The sequence below is a fragment of the Coffea eugenioides genome, chromosome 1 (assembly GCF_003713205.1).
Source record: "Coffea eugenioides isolate CCC68of chromosome 1, Ceug_1.0, whole genome shotgun sequence".
Classification (NCBI taxonomy): domain Eukaryota; kingdom Viridiplantae; phylum Streptophyta; class Magnoliopsida; order Gentianales; family Rubiaceae; genus Coffea; species Coffea eugenioides.
Window position 1 is genome coordinate 43,951,188 of NC_040035.1, and position 27,324 is coordinate 43,978,511.

The 27,324-nt window shown below is 34.8% G+C and overlaps 2 protein-coding genes across 2 annotated transcripts; one reads left to right on the forward strand and one right to left on the reverse strand.

Annotated features, from left to right (window-relative positions):
• Nucleotides 1–6,045: 6,045 nt before the first annotated feature.
• LOC113762214 lies at nucleotides 6,046–7,028 on the reverse strand. Its single transcript, XM_027305554.1, has one exon. The coding sequence runs from the start codon at nucleotides 6,837–6,839 to the stop codon at nucleotides 6,330–6,332; it is 510 nt and encodes a 169-aa protein (XP_027161355.1). The 5' UTR covers nucleotides 6,840–7,028; the 3' UTR covers nucleotides 6,046–6,329.
• A 4,908-nt stretch (nucleotides 7,029–11,936) lies between these two features.
• On the forward strand, nucleotides 11,937–12,863 carry LOC113760809 (60S ribosomal protein L12). Its single transcript, XM_027303544.1, has one exon. The coding sequence runs from the start codon at nucleotides 12,046–12,048 to the stop codon at nucleotides 12,544–12,546; it is 501 nt and encodes a 166-aa protein (XP_027159345.1). The 5' UTR covers nucleotides 11,937–12,045; the 3' UTR covers nucleotides 12,547–12,863.
• Nucleotides 12,864–27,324: the final 14,461 nt, after the last annotated feature.

Consider the following 27,324-nt stretch of genomic DNA (forward strand, 5'->3'; position numbering starts at 1 on the left):
AAAATAATAATAATAATAATGAGCTCATTTAATTTGCATTTAAGGACTACTTAGTATGCTGCATCCAATTCTCAACAGTAATAAATATGCATTAATCCATCATTTATTTTTTTTAAATGAGAGATTTTGAACTCAGAACATATTACTACTCACAATCTCTCTTACCTTACCTTTCAATCCAATTATCCAACCCTTCCGTGTATCAATCCATCTTGAATATATATGCTATATAGTAATCTTGCGGGTCAAAAGAGAACAATAGCGTGGCAATGAACTGCTACTACTTTAATATGGTCCAGCTTCACCCACAAACTTCAATTACTTGCACTCGATTGTTGCTGCTCTCTTGTCATTACCTGGATCTCGAGTTTCCTGTTTTTAATATACTTATCTCCTAGACTTTGGCCCCAATTTGGCAGTCTAATCAGTCATTAACTCCAAATTAAGATGGGTTCTAGGATAATCTTTCTAGCTAACGCAATCACAATTCTCGTAGGCCATACAAACCACATCCCCGTCCTATCCAGACGCAATGCCTGCCGGCCTACCCTCGAGGGACAGGACAACTATCCCCAGATTCCCTCACGGATTAACTCATTATTCACGGGATGCATCTGGAATTAAACCCCCTACTCCTCCGATACTACAGATTAAGGTGCGAGAATAGGAATTGATGATTGACCAAAAAAAAAAAAACAGATTTAGTAGTATTTGGAAGAGTATTTTTGGAATTTAAAGTTAAACTAAAGACTGGAAACTTTGAGTGAAAATGTACAGCTGCTATCTTGTCTTCGGACTGGCTAACTGTTTCGCTTTTGCTATCTGCAACTGGAAGTGGCAAAAAAAGTTAGGGAATTATTGATGAAGCATGCATGTTATCCATTTGTCATCCCAAAAGTTTTTCACTGACACTGAGATTGAGCCCTGTCACAAGTTGCAATTGCTTTCTTTGTAGTTGCGAGTTGTCAGTTGCAATGATAGGCGAATGAGGTCGACAGGCACTTCCCTTCCTCATCCACCACCTTTCGCCTGAAATGAAGTTCAGATAGAACAGTCGCAAGAAATCTCTCAGATTGTTGATCCCGCAAACAAGCAATAATAATACTTCTACTGTATCTACTCCTAAAAAGTCGTACGTATGCATGTTTAGCCGAAAGTTAATGGGCACCCTCCATAAAAAAAAAAAAAAAAAAGCTACTAATTTTAGGTCATGGATCATCAAATCATGGATGGACTTGGAAGAATCTTTAAGCACCTCCTTTGGCTTAGACTTGAGTAACTATTGGAGGGTAACGAAGAAAACTGATGAGAATCTAAACTTGGTTCACCATAAATCATGGATGTAGCCCTTTCCAATCAAGAACCTTGCATAATTTTATTTTTTTTTTTGGTTGTAACGATATAATTCCTATAAGCTAATCTAGCCTAATTTAGAGCGAGGGGAGGAGAACTCGATGTGAGTAGAAACTCCATCGAAAATGGCCAATTAAGACCGTCACATAGTGACAACTTGGACACCTTGCACAACTTGGAAAGCTAGTTTTTGATGCATCTCAATCAAGTCAACTAAAGCAAATTAGTGACTTTGATTTTGTCAATTTAATGCATGCAGAAATTTCATAAATTGCGACTCCAATTATTTTTTGGGAAGCTAATATGAGTGTGACACCTCTTGCTCAAAAGAGAAAAATATCACTAGCATCACCTCAATTTTGGCTAGTTCCATTGGCTATTTTAAATTTCTAGAAATTCTTAGGAAAAAGAAAAAAGAAATAAAGGAGAAGGTTGAGTGTTAAAATTAATTTGTACATTTGTGTAATCAATCACGGGAACCAACTTCAAAGAATAATACACCAAAAAAAAAAAGAAAAAAGAAAAAAGAAAACTTCAAGGTTATACAAAATGCAACATCAATGTCGACACTTGCATTCCATTTCCATGTCGCCATAAAGTAAGAAAGGGACAGAACGACGAAAACGACGGGCGAAATTGAATAAAACGCCAACGCATGCCACTGTAACTTGCAAGTTCCAACTTCTAAAATGGCGATAACTACGGTCAACTAACCGTCTCATTCATTGACCCCGCACCCATTTAAATCCAACGGTCCACAACCTCTCAATTTCCCACACAGATTTCTAATCCTACGGCTGCTTTGCCGATCTCCATGAACACCGCCGCACCACTCAAGTATTTATTAGCGTTATTTAACATTTCTGTTGTGTTGTGAGTAGTAGTTACCAAAACCAAAAAGTAGCAGTAGTTGTTAGTATCATAACATTATGACAGCATTTTCCACCACATTTTTTCACCTTGAATTTACAGTTGGAGGAGATTTATGTCTAAAAAAAATATGCAGTCAGTTTCCTTCAAAAGTAATTTTGATAGGACCCTATTTTGTCTGTTAAAGCTAATGGTGGAGAAGAAATTTGGGTCTGAGGACTTTGGATAGGCGTGCTTTTGTGGTAGTGGCTTTGTTCCTCCCCCCTTCCGATTATGGTGATTGATAGTTGCCCCTCTACATAAGGGCCCGAATGTATCAAGTTCTCAATGTGATAAAATGGTTGGCTTAATTCACGAAGTAATGATTAAACATTATTAGCTTGAGAAAAAGGATATAAAATACGTTTACAGCCAATGAATTAAGCGATAAAAATTCATTGGCTCAGAAACCTACCTGAGGTTTCTGATAATTTCAAAATTGAATTCCTGTTTTCGTGCTTGCTATCTTCATACGACTATCCCCGAGTACAATACATCCCAAAAGGCAAAACAAGAAGAAACAAAACGATGTTTTAGTTCACGAATAACTTTTAAGTTCTACCTCTATGTTGTATTAGAGAAAAATACATTAATTTTTTTTAAATTTGTCCTCACTGTAGCCAAATATTTGGTAGTACTTCCTTTGTGTCTGACTGATTTTGTATCATCTAAAAGAAATTGGGTTTCTCTTAATTAACAATCTGAGAATACATTCCTTCAGGAGAGGCTTGAAATTTTTGATCAGTTAGTCACTTTTCGTCTCTTTGAATCAGTTAGTCATTTCTTGTACGTTAATGCCAACTATATTCCCGTTGTCTTCCGGAGCACAAGTTACAGTTATTTAGTGTAACCAATACCCGATTTAAAAGGTTCAAATCTTGCCTCCCACCAATTGTCACAATATGTATGTCTGCTTAAAAAAAATCTATACGGGTGCATAATGCATCCGTCTGGTTCGGTGGTGGTTCAGTCCCCTCTGAATTATCTTTAGATCTCTTCAGATCCCCTCTCCCCCTAGTATAAATTAGTGTAGATCTATCGTATCCGACAAAAAAAAAAAAAAAAAAAAATTCCCGACCTAAAGAACCTGTTGTTGTCCCTGTTTTTTTGTGTGTAATAATTTGTGTGATTAAAGGAAAGTGTCCATAACATAACATCCATGATTTCTTGTTGGTCCATGATACAAAACAATATGCATGATTTGAATCACTTAAAAAAAATCTTAAGAGAGCTGAATTATTCTCATCACTTACAACTTAAGAGAGTTGTCTCACATGGTGGCCCTCCAATTGCACTTTGTTGGGAGTACTTTCTTTAATTTTTTTGGGATGGATTAGGTTCTTCATTATGGAAAAGAAGCCATTAGGCGTATAAAATTAAAAAAAAACAATTGACTAGTTCCTAACAATTGTTCCCTTCCTAATGTATCTTAAACCAAATGATTCTTAGTTGATGGCATCCCACAAGCAAATCTACTGCATGCATATTTGTTTATTACAACTGTTGCTAAAAAATTCAACGCCCTTTTGATTTCTCAAGGCAGATTGAATGTGATGATTAATTTTTCCTTGTTTTATATTGAATGTGTACTTGAGCATACAGCTTTGTACTGGTACACACTACAGGCATTGTGAAGGGTCCTTTTTTTTTTGTGTCGCAACGATAACATTTGTACAATCCATTCTAATCTAATTTAAAGGGAGGAGGAGCCGTCGGAATTTTTTGCTCGGAAGAAACCACGATTAAGTGGCAAGATGAGAGGCAAGAGTCAGAATTATACTTTTTTGAAGTAAAAGGACATACTAACCAGTAAAATTAGTTCGTTTATTAATAAACCGGTTGTATTCTTTAAAATCTGAGACTACCCACCCGAGTGCTACTATCCCTTTTTGAGATACAACATTCCTGTCCTTGCAAGGGGACAAACATAGTAATGGCCATATATTACAGATGGTAATCAGGCCAACCATGCCTCTCATCACTCTCACCAGATGGCCCGGAAAAAGGAATCGGTCATAATAATGCAAGCGGCCATAATGTAGTTGCAGCACTTGAAAGTTGAAAGGATGGTGATGGAGACTAGAGAGGATCCACAATTGGGGGTAGCCATTGCACCACACATTGCAATATATGCCCTTAAAATTGGTAGCTTGTATGCAAGCCAGTTAGTAGCTTGAAATTGGCACTTGGTGGTTGGATCATCTCTGACCAGATTTTAAGGGCTGCCTTCCTATAAGGACTAAAAACAAAAAGAAAAGAAAAATGAAGTACTAGCACTTTTTTAAGTTTTGGGAGATTTTACATTCCCTTTTTTGAACATTGTACTTGAGCTTAAATTTATGTTGAATTGTGGAATGAGGGTTTTTGACCCTTGTAACAATTTTAGTGATTTATTTAACATAGAAGTCACCATCTTCATTGAAAGATACAAGTAGAGTCGTAGAAGGAATGGAATTTAAAAGGGACCATAGAATTTTTCTTAAATTTGTCAGAATTTTGTTTGAATAAAAAAGTTTGTTGGGCTAAAATTATCGGTCACTGTCATTAATTTTATAAATTTGGATCCAAGGGTGGTTATATTATTCTCAGCAAAAATGACGAAAAATAAATACTTTACAGTTCCTTGCCATATCCAAGTGGGAAATGGATGTCCAGCATATGTATTCTGGTTTTTGCCTTTTTCGAAGTCTTACTATTTTTACCATCAATATAACTTCCTCAGATAGATCATTAGGTAAGGCTTGGATAATGAACCAAATAAATTTGCTTTAGTTGGTTATTGTTGGGTGGCATAAAAAGCCAAGATGCACGCACGAGGGGCCACACAGCAGAATTGTTATGTGATACATTTGCTATGAACAAAAGTTATGCGTTGCCTCCTAAGTGCGTATTTTGCATAGTGGGTAAGTTTTACGCAGCAGCTGGTATAATTTAGATAAATACAATAAGAAACATTTCACTCAATATTTATAACCCAAGGTGGAGATTAAACATTTATAATAAATTTTTTTTTTCTTTTTGCCAAGGGAGAGGGGGGAGGAGAGGCCGTGAGGGAGGTTCCTTAAGCTCAACTTCAGTAATAAACACTGATATATAGACAAGATTTTAATGGCGAGCGCACGTGCACACGCACATATACATATATATGGAAATTGAGAGGATTTAAGCTCAATGTATAATCTGTTTCTATTTTATCGCCCGACTTAAAGTAAAAGGATTCGAACTCAATATCTCTTATTTATAATTCCTTCTATCTCGCCTCCAAACTCATATGTTTTGTTTGAATAACCACGAAACAAGCACAAAGCAGAAAATACTTTAGTGCTGATTCTGGTACAGGATTCACAAATTCAAATGTTAATACAACAACTACCTTATCCTCTCTTACAATTCCCAAACCCTAAAAACAAACTACAACGCATAAAAGAATAAAGAAAAATGTAGTACTACTTCATAAACTGGTGTGGAGTAAAACCCATTTCCAAACTGATAAAATGCATGGATCTGAACCATTTTTCTCCTTTTATGCTCTTCTTTCATATGCTTTCCAGTTTGTGACCCCAACTTTTCTCTTCAGAGTTGAAATACTCCCCCAACATGGTTGTTTAACAGCATCAATCATTTGACTTCGAAGCAAATAATTCACTAATTTCCCACTTACAACAATTTGATTTTCAAACTTTTTCCAAATTATATTCCGTGGAAATCCTGCTTCAACATTTATCATTCTTTAGCGCGGAATCATATTAGTATTTAGTCCAACAAATTAATAATTAACTGAGATGAAACTGGAAATTAGTGGAACAAAATCCACATTTCTTGATTAATCTCTCAAGTAGTTAAAGAGTTACATTCACCGGTAATCCGATTTCTCATCAAATACTAATACCACTACGGCAGTACCCAATCATCGATATAATACGAGACCGGCAAAACCCCAAAAAGGAAAACAAAAAACAAAAAAACCAAAAAAAAGAAGAAGAGAGAGAGAGAGAGTACTCCCATAAAAATGAAGTACGAAATAATCAGAGAAAGAGGGGTGGAAAAACAAAAATGAAGTACTAAAATCAATCCTCGAACCCAGTTTTTTCCCAAATTGCATTTCTAACCCTACTAAGATCTCTCCCTTTCAAAGTCCTCCCAATTCCTTCGTGCACAGAGAACGATGCGATTCTCGTTCTCGCCAACTGTCTAGCCAAAAACTCGTGCGGCGGAATCCGTTTCCCACCGACGTCCTCCCCATCCTCGCCGTCGAAATCATCATCTTCACTATCTCTCCTCCTATTCTCCCGATACTCATCTTTCAGTATCTTCGACCAGTCCGGCACGTTCACCGGCAACGACGCAGCCGTCCCACCAACAACCACCTTCGCAGCCGATGAAGAGCTTTTTCTCGACGATGACGGTGTACGTGAACCCACCGCCGGTTTACGATACTCAGGCGACGCAGCGGCGCGTCCAGTACTCCAGACATCGGACTCATCGAGCTCGAACATCCCGTCGGAACTTATTCCCGACGGAGCATCTAAGAATCGGTAGTTTGCTGCTCTGCTAAAGTAGCTTTTCGAAGCCGCCATTGTTGAATAAGAATACGAATCAATATGGGCTTTTCTCTTTCTTTGATTGATTGTTCTGTTTCTCTCTCTAGCAATGAAATAAATTTTTCAAAATTTTATCAATCTATAGAAGAAAGAAATGGGTTCTCCTCCTTACTAGTTTCCAATCGTCTACGACGTTGGGGGTTTTGATCTGCTTTATAGAAAGGGAGATTTGGCTTTGGGGGTTCTTAATGGATAAGGTCCTCTTTTTCTCTCTCCTTCCCTAACTCAACTGTCTTCTATCCTTTTTCGTCCTCATTTTCTCTGTAACTTCAGAGTGCAAGAATTACTATGCTACCCCGCTGTGAAATGCGCAGAAATGCCACGTCATATTGTGCATTTATCCAATCCAGACCCGGGTTCTTTTATTTACTGCTCGGTTGAGTAAACTTGGGTTGACTCCATTGATTTTACCCTCTAAACTAGATTAAATGCCCTAAAAGTGACGAGTTTCTAGTTGAACCGTCCAACCCAGAAATTTAGTTGTAAATGAACACCTTCGTCAATTCAAAATTTGGTCAATAACATTTGACCAAACTCTCTCTATTGATATGTTCAGTTCATCAGATCTCATCAGTTATTTAGGCACTCAAACCAATTAACCTCTCGTCTAAATGAATTAAAAAAATTAAAATAGTGTTCTCTTAATCTGATATTGGAAGATCTAAAATAGTAGCATAACCCTTTTAAAATTAGAATAGTATTATTTTATCTTTCAAACTCATTTAGACGGGTGATTAATTGCTGCAAAGTCTATAAGTAATTTGTAAGGTTTTAATTGCCAATAAAATTTGGCCAAGAGTTGTTGACCAAACGTACATTGGTAACTTATGTAGAACATGATTTTCAATTTTTTTTCAATGACCGAAAAAGTGAATTTCTCTTAGTCATATTCAATCTTTTTTTTATGTCAAAATGATAAATCAAATAGGTTATGTCAAAATTCTCTGGTGTTGACTCAGAGTTTAGAATGTAAAATTACTTATAATAACTTTTACCTTCTTTCAAATATACAATGTAAAGCGAAATTATAATTAAATATCACATCAAATTGAAAGTCAATCAAAATTATTTATCTCTCAATGGTAACCATTAAGAGCAAAAAGATTTATAGCCTGCATTGGAACGAAGCTCTGCCCAATTTGGGGAATTAACCTCCAGATCCGAAAAAAAAAAGGAAGATAACCATTGAGAGCAAAAAGATTTATAATATTTTAAGTTCAACGCCCTACAAGTTAAAAATCAAAACTCATTTAAGTAGGATTGTGTTGGATTTTTTGTTTTTCATCTTGAAGAACATTGGAGTTGTTTTACAGACACGTATTAGATAAGCTTGTGACACGTATTAGATAAGATTTCCTTGAAACATATCAATTACTTCCTCATTGGAAATAAACTTTGTTTCATTTTCATTGCATATATACATATATAGGAAATTGGAAAGCAACGTTACCCCTCTAGCTTCGTTCACCCCTGTGTGCGCGAAGATCAATAGAAACCCATAAACCTGATGCTCCCTTCGTCTCATTTTAATAGTTTTTTTTTTTTTTTTAGTTTGTCTTAAATTATAGTCCACTTTTTAATTTAAAAATATAATTTTTTAAAAATTTCTCTACAATACCGTTATTCAATGTAGGTTGTTATTAGTATAAATTACCTTATTTAATGTAGATTGTTTCTTGACCATCAATTCAAGTTTTCATGAATAATTAATATAAAGTTATACTCTATTTAATGTAAGGATATTTTATAAAAATAGCAATCTAAATTTATTTTTTCAATAAAATTAACTATTTTTTCTTAAACTATGTGGAAAAAAAAACTATGACAATCAAAATAGGACGAAATGAGTATTACCTTTCAGCAATAAGGTTCATTCTTAACTATTCCTATCAATGTTAATATACATAAAGTTACTAAATTGAACAATCAAGAAAGTTAAATGTTATCAATCACAATAAACATGTTTTGTTCTGCTTCAATACAAACAAATTATATCAACAACCTCCATGATAAATTCCTCAACAATAATAGGTGTATTTTTTTTTTCAAACAAGATTTGGAGTGGTGCAAAAGTATACTTCTCCTTTCATTTATCAAAATTCTCAATTTATACTTCCAACTTATCCAAATTCCAAGGGATAAAACTTCTTACAATCTTACCCAACTAGCAATTATCGGGCGATTTTTGCTAATGTATTTATCTTATCAGCAACCGAGTGTAATTTATTGCCAGGTAAGTTTCAAAAGAAGTAGGGGGAAGAAAAATCGGGGATTCCCGCATTCGGAGTATTTTATTTTATTTTTTATCTGTAACGATAGATCATACATTTATTTTATTCTATTCTATACTATGGGAATGAGAGATTTGAAGAGGCCTAGAGAGAAAAATCGAAGGAACTGAACCACCTACCTATCAGACGAGTGCGTAGCGGAATTCGCGCGTTCGGAGTATTTTATGACACCACCCAATTCAATTGTCTTGCTGATCTAGGATAACAACAAAAGAGGGTAAGGAGGGCAATTTAGGAAAGACAATTTTTGTGTCTTCTGATGAGGTTTTCAAATTTGTCGCGAGGTGGAGCGAGGGCCGATTCACCTGGTTCAGGTCCGTTTTTAAGTCCTTCGAGACTGCAACACGTGTGTGTTGATATGCGGAATGTGCCACGTGGCTTCATGCTGCTTCAAGTAACAGTGGAGGGCGTGGTGGCACGTGAATTGGGGCCCCACGAGGGAGCACTTGGATCCAGCGTATTGCTTTTGCCAGCTGGCTCGCTGTCCTCTCAAATGCGACACACCGGAAGTTCTCGCTAATTTATCGTCATGTTTGATGTCTGTCTCGTAGCTCTTTTGTCTTTATTCGGTTGAATTTATCGCATATGTATTATTTGGGGGAATAAACTGAACTAGTAATAAAGCAGTGTTTGAAATTCGGGCATTACATTGCGTAGTTTGTAATGAGTTTGCTGAGTTCTGAACGGAATATCATGCTTTTCTTGTGAGAAAGATTTTTTTTTTTTTTGGATAAACCCTCTATCTAAAGTGAATTCTTCCCAGGATCCTATCTAAGTTCAACATAGATTGCTTTAAGGTATTAAATCTTCATTTTCTTCTTCATCACACCATGCCAAGACCTAAAAGGCTGGTAAATACAGCAAATAGGTTCGTGGAATTAGCCCTTTTGAATTACTTTTTTTTTTTGAAATTTGTGTAAAAAATTTATTATCACAATTTAATATATAAAAAATGAAAAAATGATTAAAAAAAATTCATAAAAAAATATATATATTTTTAGAAAAAATGACAATTCAAACAAGGCACGGGTAATGTCTAATTTCTTGTTCTTGAATGGCAAGTACGGGGCAGAGAAAACTGCGTACTAGTGAAATAGCTTTTGGACAATTAATTTAGCTCTAATCGAACCAATGCTATTCTTTACTTTCCAAAGCAAGGGATTTATAGGTTAAATGTTAGTCGTGGTATTTTACTATAACAAAGCTATAAAATTGTAGATATTTGTAAATTTCAAGGACACATCCAGAGGATTGTACTGACATATTTAGAGGGCTCTGGCTCCCCTGGGGTCCAAGTGGGCTGAGTTAACATTCAGGGCATTGATATCCCTCGAGCCTGAACTCTTGGGCATGATTCATGGAATCCCGTTTAAAGAGGCACTAGGCAAGTCTTCGTTTAAAATCCTCACATATTGCATAAAAATAAAAGTGAAAAATGGTTCGTTTAGCCCACATTGGTATGGAAAAATATGGTTGTGTCATGAAGGTTCCATTCTGGGTTACGGTCATTTGTAAAGAAACAATTCTGACAAAAATGCTTTTAAATTACAAAAAAAGGACTCTACAACTTACGAAAAATTAATTATTAAATATTTTAAAAGTACTTTTAATACTTAAAAACGTTTGTCCTTATAAGTGTATTCTCTCGAGACTTTTTTATTGTTCGTAATTCCTCGTATAATTCCTCGTATGCCTTCATGTTTCAACACAATCATTGTCCGTATCAATACTCATGATGATAGGACATGAGCCAAGTTCTAGACTCTGAAAAAGTCCCATGTATAGTGAATCTTCAAAAATACTAAGGTTCCATTTTGGATTGCACTATTTTTGGTTTTAAAAAAAAAGCACTCTTAGTTGTTAAAAGTACATTCAAAAGCATTTTTAGATATTAAAAAGTATTTTTAAGGTATTTGATGAATATTATCTCATAAAAATAGAAATGGAGCTTTTGATGTCAAAAAGCACTTTTAGATGTTAAAAGTACTTTTAAAATCACTTTTAGGTCCCGTTTGGTGTTACAGTGCTCTTGATAAAAAAAATACTTTTGAGTGCTAAAAGTACTTTTGATGTGCTTAGTGAACATCATCCCATAAAATTAGGAGTAGAGTTTTTGGTGCTAAAAACACTCATAGCAAAAACTCAAATTTGGTGCTTTTACACTAGTTTTCATGATTTAAAAAATATAACATCAAACTTAATCATTTATCCTATATTATGAACCAAATAAAGAGATAAATACTGTTTAAAAATTTCAAATTACACATTATTCAATACAATAAGTACTTATTAAATCATGTTTCCAAACAATATATTTAAAAGAACTTAAGCAGTTGATAAACATTTTTATTAAAAACTCTAATAGGAAAGCATTTTTCAATAAGTTACCGCAACTCCAAACGGCCCTTAGATGTTAAAAGTATTTTTAAGGCGTTTGATGAATATCATCTCATAAAATTAGAAATGAAACTTTTGGTGTGAAAAAGTATTTTTAGCAAAAGTTTAAATTTGCTGCTTTTAGAGTAAGTGTTTTGATTTTAAAAGTATTTAAACATTTAATAAATACTTTTATTAAAAATTTTATTAAAGAAATACTTTTCAATAAGTCATTACAATCCTAAACAAGCCCTAGAATAGCTTAATTGCCTTAAGGGCGAAACAAAGGTGCATGTACAAAACGTTTAAATATCTTTTGTTTGGAACCTAATCCAAATTGCCCAAGGTCTCAAGCCCATTACGTGATTGGGCGGGCCAATCTCATTGTTTTTAAATTTTACTCCGCAAAACCCTACTTTAACAAACCTCTTCACTTCTCCCCGCCTCCCTCTTCACTTCTCCCCGCCATCCCCAACAAAAAACCCTAGCCAAATTATCCCCACACAAGCCGCAAAATGCCGCCAAAGTTCGATCCCACGCAGGTTGTAGAAGTCTTCGTCCGAGTAACCGGCGGTGAGGTCGGAGCAGCGAGTTCGCTTGCTCCAAAAATCGGTCCTCTTGGTCTATCCCCGAAAAAAATTGGTGAAGACATCGCTAAAGAGACCGCTAAAGACTGGAAAGGTCTCCGCGTCACCGTCAAGCTCACCGTCCAAAACCGTCAAGCCAAGGTCTCTGTTGTACCATCCGCGGCGGCTCTGGTGATCAAAGCCCTAAAAGAGCCCGAACGTGACCGTAAAAAGACGAAGAACATCAAGCATTCTGGGAACATTTCGTTGGATGACGTTATTGAGATCGCCAAAGTCATGCGGCCGAGGTCAATGGCGAAGGATTTGGCTGGGACTGTGAAGGAGATATTGGGGACCTGTGTTTCTGTTGGTTGCACTGTGGATGGAAAGGATCCTAAGGATTTGCAACAGGAGATTGCTGATGGAGATGTGGAGATTCCAGAGAATTGAAAATTCGCTTCTACTGAATTTTGGGAAGGAGGAAGTTAAATTGGAAAGTTAAGTGCTTAAATTTCATTTTTAAATACTTCTGTAGTATTTCAATCATTAAGGGTGTTTGTGACCACGATTTGGTGGAATTCGGATGGATTATTTTTGGGGTGGAATGTGAGAGTATTGGAATCATTGGGGGCATTAAATGAGAATATTTATTGTAGCTTCCATTATTGTTATTTTCTTTTTGTTGCTTAATTTAGTTGCTAATTTGATCTCAACTTATGATGTTATGTTGCTTTTTTATGTTAATTATCTATCTGGCAATTGCTAGTAATTTCAGAATGGTGGTGCTCCTAGTTCAGGCCTTCAGGGATATGTTATTAGCAGCTAGCTCTATTTGGTCTAAATGAGCTTGCATATTGAATGGTTCAAAGCTTGAGTACATATTCAACGTGGAACTTTAGTTTTTTAATTTATTTAATTATATAATCATGAATGTGGCTGTGAATTTGCTTTTGCAATTCAAACTGTTAAATTGAATTCTTTTGTACTTGAAAAGAAAGAAGTTGCGTGGTTTGTGTACATGAAAGGATAGTTCTTCGGTAGCATCCTTGTGAAGTTTATCCATTTGCCGGAGTTGGCTGGCCAAATTTCCAATATGCCATCTTTGCCTATGAAATATACTCTAAATATAAGGATGCATTAGTAAGGGTTACATTTTTTCCCCCTTGCTGCCTGAACTCCAACCTACCTTGAAACAACAGTTATTTCTTTATTTCATCTTGTTCTCTCTCATCATCACTGTGTTATCTTCTTTTTCTTCAAAAACTCGGGCTAACTTAAAGATCTTGAAGTAATTGTACATGCTACTCTGTTTTCTTTGGTGCTTTGGGATTTGCTTTAACGGAAAAAAGTTCTGTATACAAGACAGTTTCAATGAGAAATATTTCTTCTCTCTCCTATTCTTCCCACTATTGTGAATAAAATAGGTATGCCTTGATGGTATGCATATGCCTAAATTTCTTTCTTCACTATGCTTATGAAATTCTCAAGCAAAAGAGGAAGGCAGTTTGCCTTCATAGCTTTTCTTTAGGCTCCATTCTTCTCTCCTCAATTGGGGATAAAAGAAATGGTTGGAAAGAAAAGATTTTTACTTTGGGTTTTGTTTTCAAGCAAAAAGGAAGAAATGGGATTTTGGATCCCTTTGGGCTCATGTTTTTACTCCATAAGTGGGAAGAATTGGAAAGAAATGGAAAATTCTGAATGATACTCAATAAATTGCCAAATTTACCAAAAAGTACGTCCACAATGGATATAGAGAGAAGCATGGTAAAAGGCATATTTAGTGAACCTTAAGCTCAGTTTTAGGTGATTTAGTTACCTTGGCTCCCTAGCAACCTGTTATTGTTGATTGAGGATAGCAGACTGCTGGTGACTGCTTCATTCATTCGTATAGAGGTATAAAACAGAATTACTGCTGGAGAAAAAGGCAGTAGTACGCCTGATTCGTTAAAATGAGAAATAAGAGAGTAGGCTTCTTTGTCAGATTTATCTAAAACTAAAAGTTATTGATAAAGTTTTAGACGTTTCTATTAACTTTTTTGGCTGGCATTGTTTTTGTGAAGTTGAACAAAAAAATTTTACTATCTCTTACTTCTGCTTTTCCATTTGGTTATCAGTAACATTGTTCATTTTCCATAGCTTTGCATCTGAAATGATTCTTGTAAATTCCAGTGCCCTTTTTAATCTTTTGCAATAACTGCAAAACTCTCACTATTCTGTCAGTGGTTTTCTACAATTAGATTGCATTTTTATGGTCTCCTTTCCCTTTGCCATGCAACTTTTTATCTTAGGAGAAAGCCTATTACTGTATCTCATGCATGCTTCTTCCCCTTTTTCTCTTTATCCACTGTCCTTTTGAAGGTTTATTGTTCTTTGCGTATGCGGGTGTGATACTGCACCTTGCATTTCACAATTCAGATTGGACCACACCATCATCTTGGTTTGATTTGAGCGTTCAATTGAAATAAATTATTTTATTTGAAATGTACGGTCCAAATCGGACCGAGTTGGTGTGAAAAGCATAAAGCAACCGCAGAAGCATTAGATCCCATCTTTGCAAGGGGCTTTAGCTGTTGAGTCAATTATTCGGAAGGCCCGGATTGGTAAGTTGATGCAGTCCAATCTGAATCATGAAAAGCTCAGGCAACCGTCGATGCACTGGATTTGTTCTTTGCATTGGACCAAGTTGATGCAGTCCAATCTCAAACATGAAAATCACAGGCAACCACGGATGCACTGGATCTGGGTTAATTACTCAGAATAGAAGTGAAAAAATAAAAAATGGGACGAATGTTGTTCTGACGGGGATACGAATATATATATATATATATATATATATATAAATGACACAACTCGGCTGTCAGTGTTAGTCTAATGCTGCCGCTCGGCAGCATGTGCAAAAAATTCAAAAAAAAAAAGGCTGCTCGGACAACGTCTGGAAGAAATTAAAAAAAAAATAAGGCTGTCTCCTGTTAATTCACAGGTTCTAACTTTGACTAGAATCTCAAAGTTGGAAGATGTGACCGATTTTTTTTTTTTTTTTTCAGGTTTTGTCCCCCTATTGGGGTTGTGTCAGTCTAGTAGTAGTGGTTAAATTTTAAAAAAAAATTTGTCTTTGTAATCTAGCTGTTCAAATGAACGGTTAGATTTTCACCAAGTCTTTATCTCGTCTATATAAGCAAGCTTGAGCAAATTTCACTTCATTCTGTGTTATATTTCATTTTCTCTTTCCGAATTCTCACTTTCTTCTATCTCAATCTCGTATACTTTCATACAATACAAATTACATAAAAAAAATTTCGTGTTATATTTTCATATAATACAAATTACATAATCTTAAACCTGCTTATATAGGCGAGCATATAGTCTCGATGAAAATATAGCAGTTCAAATGAACAGCTAGATTACAAAGACAATTTTTTTTTTAATTTAAACATCACTATTGGACTAACACAGCCCCGGTAGGGGGGACAAAACTTGTAAAAAAAAAGATCAATCATATCTTCCAGTTTTGAGATTTCAGTCAAAGTTGGAATCTGTAAATTAGCATGAGGCAACCTTATTATTTTTAATTTCTTCCAGACTCTACCCGGATAGTTTTTTTTTTTTTTTAACTTTTTGCAAATGCGTCAGCTCGTCTGCATCAGAATGACGCCTGGCTACAGTCATTTAAATATATATATATATATAATTTTTTGTTACCAGTCTTAGTTTGCCCCGCAGCAATAGTTTCGTACGTACCTCCAGCCGGAACAACATTTGTCCGATTTTTTTTTTTTATTTTTTCACCTATATTCTGAGTAATTTGCCCTGGATCTGTTCTTTGCAAGGGCTTTTAGTTGTAGAGTCCTGCTGTTCTGGAGCAAAAGTTGGTATCTTTTTACGGCATTTAAACTGTTTTGTCTGTGTGCCTAATTGTATATAGTTCTATATTTGGAAGTTTCTTGCATTGGGGCTCTTGGTCTGTTCTGATGAGGGATTTGGCCAGCGAAGGGCGTGGATCAGTGGTGAGGATGTTGCCATGCTGCCTTATAAGTGATCGGTGCTTAAACGTGTCTGAAATTTTGGTACACAAGGGGGTACCATTTGGCACTGCTAGTGGTATCCAACAATGAATAATTATGCCTAATTGGTTGTTGGGTGCCACTGCATTTTAATTCACTCCACCATGTGGTTGGACCAATCATTTGTTGGGTTTAATCAGGTCTCTAATTTGGTGGTGAAAATCTTGCACGTGTTTGGCATATGTGAAGCTAGCCTTAACCAGATCGTCAAAATCCTTGAATCTTAACGTGGCAGCACTGCTTCCATGAGGCGTGTTTGGGCTGTCTGCATGCATGCCAAATGTCCAAGGACGGCATGTATAGGTGAACCTATCTCTATCAGCATAAGTCGCACCCGTCCCTCGTACATGCCGAATGCTTTGCAAGTGGAACCAAAACCACATATATGTTTTACAAGTGGAACCGGAGTCGAGTTTCCCAGTTACCCAAACCTATTGAATTGGAAATTGGAATGAATGGCTGGCTGCCCACATGGAAACGCAGCTTCCAGGTATGTGAGGAGTGCGTTTTAAGATTTTTTTTTTCCCTGTCAAGATCGGGTCGTACAATCAGAGACAGCCCTACAAGTGATCCCCACAGTTAGGTTGAATTAAGCTATTTGATATTGGAATTGAGTTCAATACTCTGTTAAGAGTTCATTTGAATCATTAACTAATTAAATTTAAAATAAATAAATAAATAATATTTTGTATTTGATAAAATTTTAAACTTAAACTCAATTAAAATAATATCTAATGTTTAGATATAAACAAACTCAAATAATTAGAATTCAATTAAGTAAGAAAAATTATTTGATTTTGACTCGATAAATAATAGACACATGTTCGGACTTGTTAAAATAAATAAATAACCAAATTTGAATATCAGGGTGCGTGACATAATAGGCTCGCCCACATTCTTGCCTACGCAATTTTGTGAGCGGTGAACCATTAAACCGCAATTCATAATAGAATCGGTCGTGTTTTCAAAGAAGAAAAGATTTTTTTAAAAAAAAAAAAATGATAAAGAAGAATAGAATGCAGTAGTTAAAAAAAGTAGTGGGAAAAAAGATATTTCTTTAGCAAGTGTTCGACGCATCCTCGCATTATTTTGTCCTACTATTCTAGAAGTTTCAAGGACTGCCACTCAATTGAATTGAAGCTCCTCCGTGCCGTCGCCCATAATTAGAGGAGAAATTGACTGATTTGACGTCTCTGTTTCCCTCCCAGACGAATTATTTTCTTGGGACACTCGAAATCCCCGCCCAATCATTCATAACATGCCAAATATCAGCTTTCTTAGTGGTTCTGTTCTGTTGTCTTCTGCTAAATTGACGGCACTACTCCCACGTGGTAAACCGTAGAACCGTCGACTAGTTCCACATGTTTGATATTTTCCTCGCAGTTGCTTCCTTGTTCTGCTCTGCTCTTCCTATATAAAGCCAACCCAACTATTTGCTCTTTCATCACCAAGTCAGTCAAACCAATCTCTCTTTAACGTTTTCTTCAAGCTCTGAATTGATAGGCTCTGATCAGCTTCCTTCTTTTCTGCTCTCTTTCTCATCTATTCTTGAAGAGAAAGAGAGAAGTCCAATATCTAGTGTCTACACATTAGCAAAAACCATTGCGAGTTCAATCTGTTCCCCAATTGCGGGTTTCTTGGGTTTGTAATTTGAAGACGAAAAATGGCAAAGAAAATGATGCACATGAAGTCATGGATGGAGGTTGCACCATCTCCTTTTGTTCTTCCATTGAAACCTTCTCATTCTCCTAAGCTGGAGACCATCAGAGAAGATAGAGCTGAAGGGCGCGACGACAGCGATGATGGATCATGATTATGGGTGTGGTGCCTTCCCCTTTTCTTATTCTGACGACCTTTTCTGGTGGCAGAATGTTTTCTCGGCCTAAGTCTTATGTAGATAGTCAAGAATATGAAATTATGTAATGTAGCTGGCTCTGATTAGTACAGTACGATCATAATCTAGATTTTAGAGATTAGAGACATTCTCAATAAAATGTCCAATCTCTGATTTACTATCAACTCTCAAGCTCTCTCTCTCTCTCTCTTAATTTATCTTTTGCTCATGCGTTCCTAACATGGCACATTGCAAGGGGAAAACATTGGTGTGAGAAGGATTTTGCCTTGTTTGAAAGTACAAAGCAAGGCAGAGTTGAATCTTTAAATACAGTTCATAAAACCATAACCCTTTTTCCCGGTAGCTCCATAAATATTATCATTATTGTGCATGGAATGCAGAACTGAAAAGCTATTGAAATTGTAGAATCTAAGGTCGTGCGCTAGTTAATTAAATCAATTGGCAGATGCTAGAAAAGTCAATTGTTAAACACTAAAAGGGTCTTTTCCTTATGGTTCCACTTGAAGAAAAACGATGAGAAGAGGGGATCGTGAAAAATCCCAAAGAAAGAAAGAAAGAATGAATTTGGTTGGGTGTTGATGATTTCAATCCTACGTATTGCCTAATGCCGAATCCTGCAGCCATTTCTGCTGATGGTACGAAACATTTCACATTCAACTGTTACTGCAGAGTTTAGAAAGAAAGAATATAATCGAAAGTCCACGATCCAGATGGGCCAGCCGAAATCATGGCTCATGACTAGAATCAAAATGCAAAGATTTTTTTTTTTTTTTTGACGCAGGAGTGTTCGGATCTTTGGCCCGACTAATTACCTGCAGCTCGGGAGAAGGCGCTCCAACCCACTTCGAACATATTAACAACGGGACTTGAACACTGGTGCACATGCCTAAAGAGGAACAGCTGCACTGGCCGAGCTACCCCGCTGAGGGTCCAAAATGCAAAGTTCTTACCATACAGCCATCTATTGATTCGATTTTAACGTTTACCAAAAAAGACCCATCCAATAAATTGAATTTTGATACTTGTGGTGTGTCTCTTTTTTTTTATCTCTTTTCTTTTGGTAAATATAACTCGTATGTCAGTCTGCTTAGCGGGAAGTAGCCCCTAAAATTTGCATGCTAATAGCGTCAAATGTATTCTCTGATATTGGACTTTGGTTTCGTACCATTACTATTTGATAATTTGACGGTCATCTCTGAGCTTTTAATTATCCCTTTATTTTGTGTTTATGGGCTACAGTATGCATGTTTGAGCTGATAAGTTAGTACATTCGAATGGTTTTTAACTTATTTCTTTTCTGGGGTGCCAAGGCCACCATCACTTAATCCTGTTGAAATTTATATTAAAAGAAGGTTTTGGTCGATCTTTCCAGACGGAAGAAAGTCCTACTCTACTGAACCAATGGATCTGATGCTGACCTACTACAGTATCCACTCCCATCACGTCTGTAATAATACCAAATGGGCAGAAAATTTCTATTGCTGAGGTTGGTGAAAATTCAGGACCGTTTATTTTAACATATCAATTTGGATATTAACATCTTGTTTTTCTTCATCTCTAGGTCATTATACTTAATCAGGAAAACACTAACTTCACAAGTTCACTCGGCCAAATGTATTTTACGGCTCAGTAACCATGTAATTTACTGATATAGCAAAAGCAACATCCTGTCATAACTTAGGCCAACATTGGTTGTTATGGTTTACCTTTACTTCGTTTTCATTTTTCATTTATATTGAAGGATCTTTTTTTGTTCTTACTAATACTTTTGAGAGACCTGGAAAGAGACCGGGAAGGATTATGTGTAAGGTTCACGTTCAAAAAATTTTCTTCAAAGAGTAATTATGTCCATTTTAACTCTTGAGTTAGTTTTATGTACATGATAATAAGATTCTTACTAAGCAGCAAAAGTCAAAACTCGTTTGTTAATATGTTGAGGACAAGCTGGGATTAACCACAAATTGACTAGGTTGTTTTCGAAGAACAAAAGACCTATGAATTAACTTTTTAAATTCATGGAGTGAGAGGGTAATGCCGATTCCAGACCAATCTAGACAACGTTCACAACTTACAATAAGACCCGTTCGGCACCAGACTTCCGGTACCCTGTAAACTAAGCAAGAATTGAAAATTTTAGTACAGAATTGTGTCCAACCCCTTTGTTAGTAACTCAAAACAAGATATGACTTATGGTGAACAAGAGATTTGTTAGGGTATCAGGCAAACTATTTAAAATAAAAAAAATCAACAATTTAATAGAAAATAATAACTAATATGAACGATGAGTAACGCATAGGAATTAACGTGACTCGGGTTAATCACCAAACCTACGTCCATGGAGAAAAAAAAAATTGTTCTTACTATGAGAGAAAAATATTATAAGATTACAGTTTGATTCTCAATCCCAACTCTTGTATAACCCTTTCACCTACTAATAACTCTCTTACTCCTTTCTTGTGTGTATTTGTCGTATGCCAATTTACCTATTTATAGAGAACATTATTTGATTAAAAAATCAAATAACAATAGAAAATCAATACTAATTTCTAAACTTATATTGAATAGGAAATAACTTCTAAATCCTAAACAAAATAGAAAACTTTTTTTACTACTATTTCAAGTAACTAAAACCAATTAGAAAACTAGTTATTTTTCACACAAAATAAGGATTTTGACTAAAAGAAATTAATCCAATTTTCTAACAAATCTCCATTTGACAAATATTTCTTTTAGGAAACAAAGCAAATCAGCCAAAAAAACTTCATGTGCCTTTTTACCACCAAATACTTTCGTGCTTAACTACACACCCGAATCAAGACGATTTTGTTTTCAATTAATTCAATCGGCAAATGAAAGTGTGTAATTAATCGAGTCCAACATCTAGTTGACTCATGAGAGGAACCTCAATTCACCCTTTCCCGTAGCAGGATTTTTTCTCTCACCACCATTTGTAATTTGGGAATATTTTTGGATCCCCTTCCTTGCGCTACGCTCCCAACCCATTGAGATATTCAAATGACATAAATTACCATACTTCTTTCCTATCAATAAAATCGTCTCACCATATGTGATTTTCAAAATTTCACCTGCAACCAAAACGTGGTAGCCCTCGGAGTCTATTTGGTTCAAAGAAATTAGATTCTTTTATAATTTTGGAATATAAATCACACCACCAAATGAATGAATCTTTTCATTCAGCATTTTGATTTTCACCATTTCAACATCTTTGATTTCATAAGTAGATCCATCACCTAAGAACACAAAATCTATCTTTTTTCTTTGGAGAGTATCAAAATAGTCTAATTTAGAGCAAACATGTAAAAAATATCCAGAGTCTAAAATCCAACCATCACAAGAATAAATATTACTTTTTACTTTTTGAGATTGTGAGAATACCTCCACTCGATATATATCCAGCAACATCATCATACTTTTTTTTCATCATTTTTCTTTCGATGAGAGCAATATCTTTGGACATGGTCAAACTCATGACAACGAAAACATTGGATTCCATTCTTTCTCTTGGCCTTTAAATCATTTGCCTAAAATTCACTGCCAATTTTTTTTCCTCTTTTATTCTCATTTCGAGCAATTAACACAACTTCTTGTGTCACATCCTGATTTGCTTTTTTTTTTTAAAAAAAAAAAATAAAATTTCATGATCCAACAAAGATGAATGCACATTTTCGAGGTCTAAAGTGTCCTTCTCATACAACAGGGTCGTTACGACACTTTTGTAAGAATCAGCGACTGAGGTAAGAAGTCAAAATATCTTATCTTGTTCTTCAATATCTACGCCAACTTTTTGGAGTTGATCCAAAATTTCGTTGATCGTATTCATATGATCCTTGAGATTGTCACTTTCCCATCTTTAACGTATAAAGTTGCCGCTTTAGATGCAATTTATTGGATAAACTTTTAGCCTGATAAAGTTTTTTTTTTATTTTTTTTTCAAAGGTCTGTTGTAGAACCTTCCTCATCTATCACATTGTTTATGATGTTGTCTACAATATAGAGTCAAATCGTGCCTGCACACCTTGCATTCAACTTTTCAAACTCATCATCTTTTATGCTTTCTGACTTCTTGTTCTTACCATTCAATATTTTTGCCAAATCTTATTGAATTAGAGTATTCTTCACTCTTTTTTGTCAAAGAGTGAAACTTATAGTTTTATTAAATGGTTGAATCGAAAACTGTATAGTTCCAAATGCCATGGTATGCACCAACCACTTAGTCTCAAATAATTACATAGAATCCTAACGAAACTCTGATACAACTTGTTAGATTATCATGCCAACTATTTGAGATAAAAAAATCAATAATTTAATAGAAAATAATAACAATGAGCAACGCATAATAATTAACGTGGTTTGACTTAATTATCAAACTTACGTCCACGGAGAAGAAAAAAACTATTCTTACTACGAGAGAAAAGTATTACAAGTTTGATTCTCAAGTTCAACTCTTATATAACCCGCTCACCTATTAAGAACTTTCTCACTCCTTTCTTGTGTGTTCTTATAGTATGTTAATATATCTATTTATAGAGAATATTATTTGGCCAAAAAATCAAATAACAATAGGAAATCAATACTAATTCTTAAATTTATACAGAATAGAAAATAATTTTTAAATCTTAACCAAAATAAAAAATTTCTTGACTACTATTTCAAATAACTAAAACTAATTAGTTCTCACACAAAATAAGGATTTTGATTAAAAAAATTAAACTAATTTTCTAACAAGATTAACAACAGACCAATATTGTTAAACTCGAACCGAATAGCAACTCGGTTAAACTATTGAAAAATTATTGGTTAGTTGGATTAGTCGGATCGTTCTAAAAAATTCAGTGACATCAGCATGATGTCATGATTATTTTTATATTTTTATAAGTTTAAAAAATATTAAAATTAAGTTCTTGATTATATTTGACCAACCATACAAAATGTTACAAAAATATTAGATTTGCAATTAAATATACATCTAAAAATTATATATAAAAGTGTGAATTCATGATTAAAATATATCCATTCTCCAAAATTATTTGAAACACTAAATTAAAACAAATCATATCGAATTTGAAACCTTTTTGTTGGGATTATAGATTTTTTAATACAAGTTAGAATTAGTGATGATAAATTGATAAAATGATAGGGATAAAAATTTCTTGATTTAGTTCATCATTAATATTGGTAATTAGGTGTACCTAGAATATGATAAACCAGTGTATTCCTCATCACCTCTAAAAAAAATTTCCTTTTTTCTTTTTTGAAAAAAAGAAAACTTTCCAACCAAAATTTCCTCCAACTCTCTCATGAGAAAGAGATCAGAAAAAAATTTCTGATCTTATCCCATGAGAGGAGGCTCTCTCTAGTTTCATTTTGTTTATGTGAATAAAGTCTCTTATAGATTTTGTGGTGAGAGTTTATTCTTTCTTAGAGGTTGATTAGTAAGAGCATTCTTTTCTTCAATGTTTGTCATTAATATTAGTAATAAAGTGTATCTAGAATGTGACAAGCCAGTATGCTGCTCATTCTCTCTAAAAAAAAATCTCTTTTTTTCTCTTTTCAAAAAACTCTCTAATTAAACTTTCCTCCAATTCTCCAATGTTAGAATCCAACCTTTTATGGAGACATTCATTATATCTAGATAAGATGACATTAATGAATTTATATATGTGTCATTTGAATTCAAAATATTCCCATATAAAATATTGCATTGAGATTTTAGTAAGTGACTTTTTTAAATGGCAGGATTGAAAAATATGTAGTACTAAATTTAAAATGATCACTCTTATTTTGACACATAATAAAGTGAAAATATGATATTAATAATGAGAGTAGCACTTGGATGGCAAGGATTGTTTCTTATGTGGGGCTAGGGGAAAAATGTGGTTGCTTCATATTTCAAGGGGCAAAGTGTTATTAACCCAAAGAAAATGAAATTGTAGAAGGACAAGAAAACCCCAAAGCACAACATGAAGGACTAATTTTGGATCTCATAGAAATTACCATGTAAATAGAATAGATAACCCCAAAGCAGAAATGTGAAATCTCCAAATTTTACCACCTTTAGCAGTACCTAACATTTGACAAAAAAGAAAAAAAGAGCAATACCTAACTTATTTATTTACCTAGTATACAGTATGTCAAGTCCTTCTAGAAATACTTCTGTAAGATTCATGGGTCACGGTGGTAGGATAAGTGGTTTTGGAGGCGAAAGCCGGGGTATAGAGGTATGCTTATTAATGCTGATTTTGTTTGTTCGTTTGTTTTTTTCCCTTCTTTTAAATATGTTATTTACGTATCTTGTGTCTCAATAATGTAATAGATGGTGTGTTGTTTTAATACACATGGTAGTTTGCAAGAATTGCCCTAATAATTTCTTATAATGTTCCCTTTAAATTGAGTTATTTGACATAGATCTGCTGGTTGAATATGTGAAGGGTTTGATCAACTGGTATGGATATTATTGTTGGGGTTGTATGTTAGTTTGATAAATCTCTGTAATGCTCTCCATAAATCTCAAGGGTTTGGAGTGTGTTAGATGGAGTGAAAAACCTGTCAATTGGTTTAATGACATTATTGTGTTGTGTGCTATATAGAAGATGTCTAAGATGGAAGCGGCATTGAAGAAATTACCGAAGTTGTTGATATGCTCCGAGGCACAAAAACTAGCTAGCGATGATGCTAGGATGCTCAAAAAGTTGTCTAAACTGGAAGTCCCCTTGAGAAGGGGAGAGATGGTTATCCATGTGAACATTAAGGGCTACAGACAGTTGAATGAGGAGATTAGAAGGGAGAGAGAATTGATTTCCTCGATTCTATCAAAGGTCAAACAACACATTGATTACCCAACTCTATTGGAGTGGACTGCAAAGTTAAGTGTTGTGACTAATGCACGTGCATGTGTACCATCAGTGAGGGAGTCGGATTTTGTTGTTACACCCTCAAGGAAGGATTGAAGAAAGGAATAACACATGTATTTTATAAGTTCATGTTTCCCAAATCAGATGAAACTGAGGAGAAACGAGCTGTTGCAAAGCATTTGGATGGTTTTAAGATGTTGTTGTTGGATATGAAAACCATGGTTGACAATGATGGTTGGAACGAAGACTCAAGATGAGGGAAAGAATGTGGCAGTGGACAAAGGCAAAGGTGGAAAAGATGATGATGAGAAGAATATGACAAAGGGCAACGGTAAGGGGGAAAAGGATAATAGGACTCCTGGCAATGGCACTAATGGGGGCAATGGAGTGGGCAATGGGGATAATGGTGGTAAGAAAAAGGTGTTAATCCTTCAATCATTTTTTGGTAAGAGTGTGATGTTGATTCTCTGTGCTACAGTCTCACATTATTTAATTTTATCACTTATTTTGGTATCAACTTATTTAACTTTCCTCTTTTCATCTCGCCGTCAACTTTTCAACGGTCTTCAATGAGTCCTTCATACTTGCAGTAAACCCCACAACCTGTAGAACAAATTTAGCGGTATTGCCCAAAGCCAATACTCTCGGCGTTTTATGCACCAGATGATCACTCTTGGATTTTTTTCTTCATGGAATTAAAGTGGTTCATTAGTTGTTGGTTCAAAACATTCACCCTAGCAACCTAGGACCAAAAGAGAAGAGAAGAAAACTAATCATGAGATCAGAATAACAGGCATAAACAATTGCAATTCCAAACAAGTTATAACTTTTTCGTTTTACTCCCATAATCCATCAATCAGAGTTTGGTGCTAATTCTTTGTGCTATAGCCTCATATTCTTCAACTTTATCATTGATTTTATCATCAACCTTTTTCACTTTCCTCTTATTATCCTGTCGTCAACTTTTCAATAGTCTTGAATGAATTCTTCATAATTGTAGCAAAGCCCACAACCTGTAGAACAAATTCAGCAGTAGCACCCAAAAATAAAACTCTTGCCGCTTTATCCACTAGAAGATCAATCTTGGATTTTTTTCTCATGGATTTAAAGTGCTTCAACAGTTGTCAGTTCAAAACATCCTCTCTCACAAAATAGGACCAAAAGAGAAAGAACAAAAATATAATAAGATCAAAATAATATGCATAAGAATTTGCGAATCGAAACATGTTATAGCTATAAGCAAGGGAACATGCTATAGTTGATCCATTTGGATTGTTATTTTTAAAAATTTTTATAGAAAGATGTACTGCAGTAATTTGTTGCATGTGAAATAAAAAGATGATTGAAAAATGGACTTACGAAAAACGTAAAATTTTTTAGTGAAAAATCACAATCCAAAAGTATATTTTGGAAATATCACATTTTTCAATCATTTTTTATTCCACATCTATCAAGTAGTTACAGTACATTTTTCTATAAAATTTTCTAAAATAGCAATCCAAACGAGCTAGAGAAACAACATATTTTAGAAAACGGAGAAGCTTTTAATTGCAAATTATCTTTCTAACGTTCATTGCAAACTACTTCCTATTTTATTTCCTAAATGATCATTGCTAACTCCTTTCTAACCAATAAAAAAGAATGATGAAAAGTTTTCTAAACTGGAGATGATGTAATGCAATCGCCTTTTCAATAATTATTTGACTACATTTTCTTAATTAACCATGAAAGACAAATAATCACACAATTCCACGCATGATAGCCTTTCGTGTTCATAAGAATAAAAAATTACTATGTACAAGAAATTTCTTATGATGTTCCATTTAAGTTGAGTTATTTGACATGGATTTGCTGGTTTAATATGTCAAGGGTTTGATCAACTGGTATGGATATTATTGTTAGGGTTCTAAGTTAGTTTGGTAAATCTCTATAATGCTCTCCATAAATCTCAGGGGTTTGGTCAACTGGTATGTATGTCAGTTTGCATAATGCCCTCACAACGCATACAAGAAAAAAGAGAGGATATTTTCACACGTGGAAAAAAAATCGCTATAATTTGGTTGTCATGTAAAAAATATCATTTTTCTCCTCCATTAGCTGCAAATGTGAGTTCCACTCTATCTGCTTTCTACAGGAAAATGAAAATTTTCATTACTCTTTATTCTTAGTTTGAAGTTTTTTTTTTTACGTTTCTTTTCTTATTCCCGTAGGTACTGTTATTTTTCATGCCTTTTTCCCTTGCTTTTGTTTTGCAAGATATATGCTTTTTTATTTTATTTTTATCGGCATGAATGTTTATGGTGCTTCTTCCGTGAAATTTTACTGAATGACAAGTCTAATTGTTGAAATTTGTTTTGTAGTTCTCCTTGATATTAGGAAAAAAATGGTAGAAAAGTGGGGTAGAAAATGAGAAAAATGTTGAATAGTGAGAGAGAAAAAA